Source organism: Rhipicephalus sanguineus, unplaced genomic scaffold (genome assembly GCF_013339695.2).
Source record: "Rhipicephalus sanguineus isolate Rsan-2018 unplaced genomic scaffold, BIME_Rsan_1.4 Seq1175, whole genome shotgun sequence".
In the NCBI taxonomy this organism is placed as follows: domain Eukaryota; kingdom Metazoa; phylum Arthropoda; class Arachnida; order Ixodida; family Ixodidae; genus Rhipicephalus; species Rhipicephalus sanguineus.
This window is the reverse complement of record NW_023614441.1, coordinates 1-11,811: the sequence shown is the minus strand read 5'-3', so window position 1 is coordinate 11,811 and position 11,811 is coordinate 1. Positions and strand designations below refer to the sequence as shown.

Genomic DNA, 11,811 nt, shown 5'->3' with positions numbered 1-11,811 from the left:
GTGTGTCCTCTAACTTAAAATGCCATACAGTGGCCATGACTCCTGAATCTAATTCATACGTGGACAGCGTCAGCCTGCTGCGCGGCTGAGGGCAATATGCGTGCTAAAGAAAATGTTTTGTTGCCTACCTGCTCTGCGTAATCTTTCAGGGTGGATGATATTAGCACAACAATACAAGGGCCTGAAAATACATTCAGTTAAACCTGCAGACGTTGCGGCATTGGGGGATACTTTACTATTGTACTGATACAGAGCTGAGAGCCAAGCTTAACTACTCGTTGAGTGAACACGCTGATGACGAGAAAGGTGCCCTCTCTGGGTGAAGCTCTTGCCGCATACGTCGCACTTGTGAGGTCGCTCACCGGTGTGGGTTAGGAGGTGCATTTTTAGTGTAGCCATCAACGCGAATGCAGCGGGACATAAGTGGCAGAGGTACGGTTTCTCACCCGTATGTGTGCGGGTGTGCGTTGTTAGTGCTTGTTTAAAACTAAACATGCGGCTACAGAACTGACAGCTAAAGTCCTTTACGCCTGAGTGAATATTCTTGTGCGTCCAGAGAGTGCATTTTGCAGTAAACGTCCTCCCGCACACGTCGCACTTGTGAGGTCGCTCACCGGTGTGGCTTGCGACGTGCTCTTTCAGAGTCTGCAAGTGCGCGAACGTAGCCGGACACAGGTGGCAGGTGTACGGCTTCTCCCCAGTGTGTGTACGGGCGTGGCTCCGAAGTGTGACTCTAAGGGAAAATTTTCGGCCGCACAAGTGGCAGGCGAATGCCTTCTTCCCCGAATGAGTCAGTGCGTGGGACGCGAGGCTTGATTTCAACGCGAATCTGCGTCCACAGACGCTGCATTCATGCGGTCGTTCGCCGGTGTGGGTCAACGTGTGCCTTTTCAGATTATCGCTTCTAGCGAACGTGGCCGGGCACGACGAACACTGGAAGGGTCTATCACCCGTGTGAGTGCGACTGTGGATCTTGAGGTAATGCTTCTGTTTGAATTTCCTGCCGCACACGTCGCAGGCGTACTGTTTTTCGCCCACGTGAGCGAACAAGTGTGTTCGTAGCTGCGACCTGCGCTTGAAAACTTTCTGACACAGGCCGCACTGCAAGGACCTGGTGGCCTTAGCGTTGCCGTCTCTTTCTGTTTGGGCGACATTGACCTCGTCACGGAACCTGCGATTGAAAGCAATTTTTTTATTGATCAGATGTGAAGGAGACGATGGCGCACAAACAAGGTGTCGGCTACTTCTTACAAATAAAGTCATAAAGGAGAGCTATAAGGTGGGATAGTCGGCGTTGCTTCATATTCAAAAGTGCGCTTTGTCTCTGTACATCGAGTGCACGAAAGGGGTGGTTTATAAGATTCTATTATCGTGTGGCAGGTCCTACATCTGACAGAGGGGACGATGCCTCAATCTAAGGCTAAGAGAGCAACGGTACGCCTGCCAGCAGTTATCAGTTGCTAGTAACTTAGTGGCACAATGCTAGAAATGCTCCTTTAATGCCTTTTTTGAAAGAACAGCAGTAGTAGGAAGAACAACCTGCTCCGAAGAAAAAACGGTCCGAGAAATTTTAGAGACATTGAACATTTTGCAAGAAGGCGAGGGTGCTGGTGCTAGTGCTCCTTCTATCGTCCTTACGGCGGCTGAGGTAGATTTCGCAAAATTTACAAGCTAATTCTGACTCGATCTTGCTTCTGCGAATCGCGGCCTCTCCTTACCTATTTTCACCTTTTCTTTCATTTTCTTTTGTTTCTCACTCCCCCACCCCCCTTGTTTTCGCGCCCTGCCTCGTCAGTCTTCTTTATGAGCATCTGTGCATGCTCATTTGACACACCCCTTTCTCGGGGCCACGTTTTTTCACAGAGAACTACCACTTGGTAGTTTACGCTCGTTGCCTCATGTCCTGTATTTTCTTCTGTCCTGTGTCTGTGTTAACAAAGCGCGCTTTTGAAGATGAAAATTCATTAACGCACGTATCTCAAACAACACTGCCAAAACATAAAAAAAAGAAAATATCGAAATGCAATTATTTAAATCTAAAATGCTCTCTCTGGTCATCATGGAGATAAATCCCCACACATGGGAAACGTAGCAGTCAAAACACATAATAACTAGGAGGTACACATGAGTAGGACATGTATATACTAAAAGACCTTTAGGTAATAGGAAGTGGTGCTACCGTGGACTTCCGATTTGGAGCAATTTTTGGAACAGGAAAATTTCCATCTTGGAACATTTTGGAGCAATATGTTTGCCTGTGGGAGCACTCTGGAGCAGCTAATTTCACTTTACTGGAGTACGCTAGAGAAGCACATTTCATTTACATTTAAGCATCTGTATAATTATTATGGGCCCCTTATGAAGAGCTAAAAATATTTCGATTCATTGCAAATCTCACGGAGAAAAAATATTTGTCAGAAACCCTCCATATTTTACTCGATAATGCAAAAGTAAGGGCGTCATCCAGTAAAGTGCTCCGTAATAATCTCTTCTGCAATTATTTTCAACGCTAGGGAATGAACAGATTACTGGTTCAATAAAATTGTCCTTTATGGAATAACACTCTAAATATATCTATGTGGTTATTAAGAGATGTGGCAGACAAACCTTGAGATGTGCAACAGTGTCTCAATGCTAAAGCGTCACATTGTCCCTAATGCATTCTCCTAAGACGACTCCAGTGAGAAAGCCAGGATATTTTTCTCAATCGATTGCATTGCAGGGCGCACCATGACGTTACTTAGCTAGCCTCAAAAAGCCTCCGACACTCCCTTCCCTCTCTATGAGCCCTCTCTGGGCTGAAGCATTCTCCAGACTATCGTTTGCCCGTGCGCCGGGTTGCCTGGAAGATGGAGATCCGCTTCAAGTCCTGCTTCCGCGAGAGTGTCCGAAAATGCATTCAAGCTGCATGCTGTAACAAACTTCGCTCTCCTTTCACAACAAAGCTGTATATGGTTAGTACATTCCGTTTGTACGCCACAATAAAATCCTAGTGCCCTCTTTGGAGCAGTTCAAAAAAACTTTCAGGGTCTTTTATGCATTCGCCTAAGGCGACACAAAGGTGAAAGCTATCTTCTTCTCACTCGATGTATTGATCCTCCCCCGGCCCCCTCGGAAAGCTTTCTGCACCGCACCTAGTTTTGCACTGCCTCCATGATCGGCGCACCGTTCCCGGAGGTCATGTAAAGCGACTATGTCAAGTCATGACTTCATGATACGACGTGAGTGTGTATGATGTCGCAAGTTTTGGCATCTATGACGTCGTGAAGATGTCATCACGTGATGAGGATTTTTGGCATCACTCGTGCTTACGCCGCTGACGCGGACGGTCAATTTTCGCGTTTCATGAGCCATCTAAGACTATCGCATTAATAAGGCGTATTCAAAGTTAAGAGTATGGTCATTAACAACTTGGCCTTACATACAAAACAGGCCTCCACCATGTCACCTCTGCGCCATGCGCTAAAGATCTTCGCTGATCATCCACCTCACAGAGTTGGACAGCTCCTCATTTTTTTTTATTGCGATAGCAATTATATGGACACTCTCGACGGGTTCTTGCCGTCGCCGTCATTTTCCACATCAAATCCAAACTTATAACATCACCCTACGCATCGTATGTTCTAACCGCGAGTAAAAAGCTAGCGAGCGCTGGCGACGAACGCGGCTGAGCGGAGATGAAAAGACCCGGCCGTCTCAATAGCGCGGAGGGCGCATACGAAAACATCAACCCGCGTATGGGCTGTGCCGTCAGTAGCTCATCAAACAGAGAGGAATCGCCCACCCGTCTTTCGTAAGAACCATGAAGGGACGCTAGGGGAGGGGAGGGGAGGTGTTGGGGGGCTGCGTCGCTCAAAGGCCGCAGTCGTTAGCGAGCGCGCTATCTTGAGGTATCAGGAGTCGGCTCGTAAACTTTCTGTGCCCTCAACGCATACTTCGCGTTTAGATAACTGACAACACGAAAGCAGCTTCGGTCCCTGGAGCGGCCATATTCCCTTAAAGGAATCGTTTTGTTGAGTTACGCATGATCAAATCCAAAAGACTTAGCTTCTTGCCTTACTTCGTATACCTTACCCAGCACCTCCACCAGTTCAAATGGGGTGTTTTACACAGGGTGTCGGAACGAAATGTTTTTCGTTTCGGTTTTAGTTTCGTTCCACCGCAAAAAGTTCCGTTCCGTTTTTGTTCCGAACGGAACAAAAACGGAACGGTGCGTAACGGTTCTTATTTTATGTAAAAATTTGAAGTTAAGGTGATCATTAACAACATTGGATTTGTGATATAGTTACTTGCCCTCCTCTTAATTAGGAATGTGGGACAGGGGCAAACACGTTCTTCAGAGGAGCGGAATTAACTGTACCACGAAGTCCTACCAATTAGCACAAACCAGTACTAATACCCTTCAAAGCCATAGTATTTATTTTCTCAAAAGTGAATTACGACTTTCTTAGCAGGCTCAATGCTTGGTGTCAAGGGAGTGAGCACGATCTCAAGAGCAGCACGTCATTGAGTGCACTCTCTGTGCGAGACCGCTGATCTGATAAAAAAATTCGCCCGGCCTGCGCAGAACACGCAGCACAGTCACAGCGTAAGCTGGAACAGCGGCCTTTCTAGAGCCCGTTCAATACTCTCTTGGGAAAACTAATACAAGTACACATGCAAGGTACCCACTACGCTATTTTTCCTCATTCTTCGGAGAATCGTGGTACCTGCTACACATATGTGAGGCATTATGTGCACTTTGCGCTGTGGCTGATGACGATGAACAATTATGGCTGAGCCCTTTGTAACGGGTTGAAAGCATTCAGCGACCGACTCCTTGAGCAATTCGCATTGTGTGACGCCAGGTTGTTATTTTACTCTTCTGTCACGCTATATAACATATGTTAACACGATTCCTTGGCCGACAGGACGCCTGTATAGAGTATTTTTGTGGAGAAGTTACAAGCACCTGCGTGACACTGTGGTGGAATACTCGACTGCCAACCACAGGCCACGGGTTAAAATCCCATCCAATCCTAGAAATTTGTTTCTTATTTCATTTTGTTCTTATTTCACGCGATAGCGGTTACGGACACCGGCGGCGGCGGACAACAATGGCTCCAAAATCGGCTGTTGTGATCTCATAACAGGTTTCGCTGTAACAAACTTCGGTGCCGACCATGCCCTCTCTACGCTGGCCTGCGTGACAGGCGTGCAAAAGTCCATTTGCGTTAATATAAACATCTCTGATTGCCACTGTTTTCGTTTTTCGCACAATTTCAACATAGCTTTGCAATTCCTGCCTGACGTACGCGCTGATACTGTACGCTGAGATGTGCATAATTGCTCACGTTGCATGACCTCACTTGTTCCGGATTGCCAAGTTTTCTCGTGAACCGAAAAACGATTTAAAAAATTTCGGTTTCACTCCGGAACGAAATAATAAATAACGTTTCGGTTACGTTTTCGTTCCGGTCAAAAATATCCTTTTTTTCTTTTTTCGTTCTTGGTTTTCGTTCCGTTCCGACACCCTGGTTTTACAGGCAGGAGTTAACCTGAGGAAGCAGTGGTTTACTTTGCCCAAGGGCTAACACGAAGCAGGCCATCGATCACAGTATGTCGTCTTCCTCTTCTCTCTCGCTCGAGCCCCGTGTCCACTACCCCTTGTCCACTGTTCGAGCCCCATGTCCACTGCCTTCATTACAATCAATAGAATTTGTTATGAAAAAATCCGTAAACAGGGGGTGGGTGCTCGAGCCGACGTTTCGACAAGTGACTTGTCTTCTTCAAGGCTGGAACAATTTGTTGGTATCGCATTCTTCGCTTCGCCCTTAACTGAAAATGTGAACTTTTTTTTTCTAACACGAAACTTCGAAACTAAGAAGACTATTGGGCACGAGAGAAGGACGCCAGATCATGGAGTCTCGTCATCAGTTACCACACACAACAAGGCCAGAAATTCGCCGTCCCAGACGCGATTTCAGGGGTTGACCCGATTCCACGGAACGTTCATCGGAACACAACCAAGGCAGCAGAGTGGCCAGGGCCAGAGCTCTCTTCCACACTTACGGAGACGAAATGGGGACGCGGACCGTTGACGCCGATGAATACGCAGAACGCTCGCGATTCGTGGTAGCGGTTGCCGACTGCAAAAGTCAAAGGAGAATATCGGCAAGTATACCGTGCGAGCACGCACAAAAAACGAAAAAAGTGGTGGTGGCCCTCGCGCCTACGGATCCGACGAGCACGACGGTTCCCTGCGACTCGAGACAAGCGGTCACAAACTTCGCCCAAAGATGGATCTCGCGACGAGCGGCCCGAGTCCTGCGCAATAGCCAAGGTAGAATTTCAAAGCAGAATCGTGTGTGGTTCCCGGCCCACATGGGAGGGGTGTCAGAGACCCAGCGCAACCTAAACGAGACGGCACACGCCATGGCGCGCGAGCTCGCGAACCGCGCTGGCGACCGTCGTCTGTGGGGCAGCACCAAAGACCGCTTGACGAGCTACAACGAAATGACCAAGGCCCTCTACCTGGCCCGCCCAACCTTGCCTCTGCCCAGCGACAAGCTGAACAAGACGCAGGCGGCGGCCCTCAGACAACTGCAGACGAGCACATACCCCGACCCCGCACAGTGTAACAGACTCTACCCGAATACATACCCGAAACGCCTGCCTCACTGAGGTAGCCACATTATGTGCTTTTAGAATGAGCGTCGCTTACGCTGAGCCCCGTGAAGATGTAGCATCCCGAGGAGAGAGTGATTGCGCGTTTTTCACGAGCGCGTCTTGCCGAAACGAGGTCACCTTGGCTGCAAAACTACGGAAAAACCAAATAGATGCACCTTCACGCTCCGCTCAGTTGGCTTCATAAACGGAGCGAGAGAGGCGGCCTACGTTCCGCTGCTCGCATGATGGTTCTGCGCAGGCGCACTACAGTTCCTTCAACGCGTTTGTGTGTACATCGCTAGCATATGCACGTCTGACCGGAGCGGATCGTGAACGCTCTCGCTAAAAGTGCATATTCACTCACATGCTCTGGTACTGTGACAAAAACCCGCAAGGTGCTAACTCCAGAACCCTTCCGCCGCGGCGGGCCGCTGCCCTTCTCAGCCCCAGCCTCGGCGACCAACTTTGGGACGTCCAGCAGGCTCGCGAGGCGGCGGCGTACACAATACGCCTCTCGTAGGCCACGTAAGGGCGCTAAAGTTTCTGCATACGGAACGGAATGTGGTCTAATAATGTGGTCGATCTATTGCCATTAGTTCTGATATATACATTAAGCACTACAGACATCTCGAAACGAAAGGAAGAAACTTTTCGCGAGGGGCTCGTTTCTTTGTGAGACGGAACCAAATGGATCAACAGACAAATAGGCCAAGGAAGGCACAGGGTACAGTCATGTCTTTGGTGGTAGTGTCGTAATTATGGCATAACCGAAAATTAATTATAGTATCGGGGTACCGCCTTTCGTCGTAGCTCAAATGATAGAGCATCGGATGCGTAGCTTAAAGGTTGCGAGTTCAGATCCCACCGACGGCCACGGTGATCATTTGTCAAGTATAATATCGTTCAATCTATATCAGAATTACGACGTTGCAGTTAAAGACAACAAATATTGTCACCCATGCTTTGCTTGGCCAAATTGTCTGTTGTATTCATTTGGTAGAGATATTTTAGAAATTGCGAAAGCTCTTAATCCTTAATTTTTGAAAACAACACTCGGAGCACCCAAACCAAACGGCTACTTCTATCTCTATTAGCGCTCTAAAAGCAAACAATTAGGCCATTTCAGAGGGGGCAAAAGTGAGGTCTCGCAAGGTATGTCCCGATACTAGGCTGATCACCAACAAAATAACGTATAGAAGCCATACAAGACATAGAAGTTAAACTGTCCTCATTAGGCTGTGAATTTGTAAACACAAGCGATACTCATTGAAGTGGGGCATGAAGTTATTCTCGTAAAAAAAAGATGCGGTATATTAACCCCGCAACTTCTACATTGAGTATTACGTTGTACATTATTAAGCTGTGCTTGTTCATGCCAATATGAAGTTCAGGAAAACAAGAAGAAAAAATGCGCCATAGAAAGCAGCAATTTTCATACATTAAGTATAACCTTGATTAAAGGGGCCCGGCGGTAAAAATTAAGCATGTCGTTTTCAACGCTTGTTCTTGTAATGTGGAATGCGCCGACATCGTTGCGGAAGTGGAATCGCCGAAAACGAAGCCGTTACAATTTTATTTCACCAGGTAAACTACCTTGATTTCGGAATACAGCGACACACATCGGCTATTTTGGTTAAGGGAAGTGGCGTTTCGCCATGTGCCAGTGACGAGAAAGGCCGTGCGTTTTGATTGGCTTCACGCTTCAAGTACCGTGTAATATTGCCACGTGCGTTTGTTATTATCACTTTTGCTGTGTTCGGTTTTCGCCCACAAAGACTGTCAGCAACGCTGAGCGCAAACCGCGCCTCATTGTTCGAGAAGCTTCCCGATTATTGTAGATCGTTTTGTTAGGATTGTGCGCTAGACGCGAACACTCGAGCTTATTCTAGAGTTTACGCGGCAACCAGCGATAACGCTGGAATATTCGACGGCACATGTATAAATACCGACGCGTTTCACCGCTAGTCAGTTGATCGACGGTCGACGCTCTGTTCGCCGCTATCAGTGCATAGCGTGTGTATTGCAGTAAATTAACTTTCCGTTTCTCGGCCACAAGTTCGGCCAAATAAAGAGTTTCATCTTGGACACCTTGCCTGCGGTCTTCGCCGACGTCACCACCACGTGACAATATTCATATGGTGGCAGCTAGGCCATATTACTGAGACCTAAAAAATTAGACCCATTCTTTATGCTTTCTCAGAAACAAATCACTTCTGTTTCTAAATGGTGTACCTTCAAAACAACGGACAGGACGCTAGGCGCGCTGTGGTCTGTGGAACTGGTGGTAATGGTAATCAAACGATACACTTCCGTATTTTGCCTTTTGCGGCATCAGTGATATCAGCCACACCGGCAGCAACGCAACGCTCACTTCTGCACAATGCTGTCAACGAAAAACCAAATTCCAAACGCTTGCCAACCGATGCCTTCCGCGTCATCGGGCGGTAGCGCTTTGTCCGAGCCTTCGGAGTCATCCTCGCGTTGCGCTGGGCTCAGCGACGCACTTTCAAATTACAATGGCGAGTCCGGATACCGCGCTACATGCAGGGCATTGCTACGTCACAAGATCTCGCGCTCAAGGTTGGTTAGATCACGCAGACTCATTGTGTGCGCTACACGACAAACCATGAAACTGTCTGCTAGGCGACGCACGTGGTTTATCGTAGCCCTGGCTGCAACGCCGTCAAAAAGAGCGGTGACAAGGCACTGTGTGAAGGCCACCATGAGGCAAGACTTCCGGTATTTTTCTATAAGAGGCGCGCGGTGATTGGAAACGGCCTATGACGTCAGCGAGAGAGCGCGATGCGAAAGAGAACGTTTCTTGTCGTCGTCTGTTGGGGTTTTGAACTTTGAAGACTAATAACATAAATTTTCGTGCACCAATTTTCGTAATTCTTTTTGCGTTACTCTCGGCATTCACTACTACACGCGTTCCAGTGCTAAACAAGACAGCCGCAAAAGCGTCGCAGGGCCCCTTTAACGAACGAGCACTAAAAATTTCTGATAACAATTCAGAATGCTAAAACTTTAGCGCAAAACGAGCACAGCGGACAAAGAAACGACGAGGACAAGCGCTTATCCTCGTCGTTTCTTTGTCCGCTGTGCTCGTTTTGCGCTAAAGCTTTAGCATTATGGAATACCAACTAGCCCGCTCCCACACCTTGCAACAATTCAGAAACGTGTGACAGAAACAGATTGCTAACCCATTGCCTGCTGTCGATGAGGCTGAATCGTGCCTCCCATTCTCGCGGATTCTTCTTTGAGAGCTTTGAACAGGGCTGGTGGACTGTTGAGACATCCGTCTCTTGCCTCTGGCCATGGCTGGATGCCTGTAATAAAGTAGCACACATATCACATATCATAGTTGGACATCAATATAAGCCGGCACCTGAAGGTACACGAACAAAACTTTTGCCGCCGAGATTTCCAGCCCATTTCAAAGGTTCGGTCCTAAAATTGTTTAATACAGCTTTGTTTTCAACGGTATACACAAAGTGCCGCGTCTAGCGGCCGCGCCGTGAAATGGGGAGGGGGGGGGGGGGGGGGCGTGACGTATAAGTTCAGCGGAAGTGGGCGTGCCAGCCATGTCAGCCATGGCCCGTGTATCTCAAACCACTCCGCTCCCACTGTAAGAGCCCCGTAAGCAAGAATGAAGCTGGAATCTTCCCTCGTTAGCTGTCCAGCAATTCGCTCCACGCCCGAATATTGAGTGACGTGCTACATGGAATTACCCACAGGTCTGCTCCTCCATCATTCTGCATTCATACTAGAGCACTGCACGGGCTCGGGCCTACCCGAAAACCCGGGCCCGGCCCGGCCCGGCCCGTGGGCCGGGCCGGCTGAAGTAGCTTTAGCTGAAGTAGCACGGGCCAGGCTCGGGTCTGAAGCTCCGGGCTTAGGGCCGGGTCCGTGTTTGAGGTGGTGGGCTCGGGTCGGGCCGGGCTCGGATATTCCTCAGTTTGTAAAGGGACACTAAAGTGATACAATGAATCAGGTTCAGACTGATAAAGTGTACTCTGTGAACTCGAATGTAATTAGTTTCACCGTCATAAGGAGAAAATCAAGGGCAAAGTTCCATTTCCAAATTTCGCGCCAAAATCTCCGCGCGTGACGTCACGGGTTTCAAACTGTAGTTGTCGTATTTTGGGGACATTGGTTCAGCGAAACGTCATGAAACCGTTGGTATGTTATATTTATGATTCTCTCAGAGATCAGTGTACTTAATTTTTACCAATTACGAACTACGTAGATCCCAGTAGACGCCGTCAGAATCTATGACGTCACGGTGTTTGTTACACAATTTCGAAGGTGGCGTCGGCAATCGCTTTTTTTTTTTTGCGCGTGTTTCTCGCTTACCAAGACTCTTGTCGCAGCGAGCGTGGTGATTACGGAATTTTAAGAGTAATTTACTGATAATAGAAAAATTGTTTTTGTAGTGTCTGTCCCTTAAAAGTGTGTTCCTCATACGTTGCGCGTGCATATACGTTTCCCATTTTATCGCGATAAAACGATTCTTTTTTTTTTTGTGGGGCAAGCAATTTGGAAACACTTTATGAGCGACAAGTACTGATCTTCTTTCGCTTCTTGCACATGGAGCTACTTGATTTATGTGAAACGGGCGAACTGAAAGTAAATAGACCAGGCGCTTATACAGCTAACATCTCGCTATTCCGTGCTTTATTTGCATTCGTTATTATTTTATATTCCAAATATTATTCTGTAATCGCAGTAATAAATGTAACATAATAAAATATACCTAGCCCCGCCACGGTGGTCTAGTGGTTATGGCGCTCGACTGCTGACCCGAAGGTCGCGGGATCGAATCCCGGCCGTGGCGGCTGCATTTTGGATGGAGGCGAAAATGTTTGAGCCCCGTGTACTTAGATTTAGGTGCACGTTAAAGAACCCCCGGTGGTCGAAATTTCCGAAGCCCTCCACTACGGCGTCTCTCATAATCATGTCGTGGTTTTGGGACGTTAAACCCCAGATATTATTATTAATGAAATATACCTATAACTTATCATCGCATCGCGATCACGGAGCCCCAAGGCGGGGAGACGTTTTCTTGCAAGTTCCAGCCCTCCACTAAAACGAAAAGACTACGCGCATTCTCGTTGCATAAAATCCCTATAGAGACATTTTTTTCCGTGGCTCCGTCTAGGC

The 11,811-nt window shown here is 47.9% G+C and overlaps 1 protein-coding gene across 1 annotated transcript; it reads right to left on the bottom strand.

The window, feature by feature from the left end:
- Positions 1–267: 267 nt before the first annotated feature.
- Positions 268–9,977, bottom strand: LOC119376322 (zinc finger protein OZF-like; the record flags this gene model as incomplete). The annotated part of the gene is made up of 2 exons (XM_037646210.1): positions 268–1,171; positions 9,859–9,977. Coding segments are annotated over 2 exons (1,023 nt in total), but the record flags the coding sequence as incomplete, so codon positions are not given.
- Positions 9,978–11,811: the final 1,834 nt, after the last annotated feature.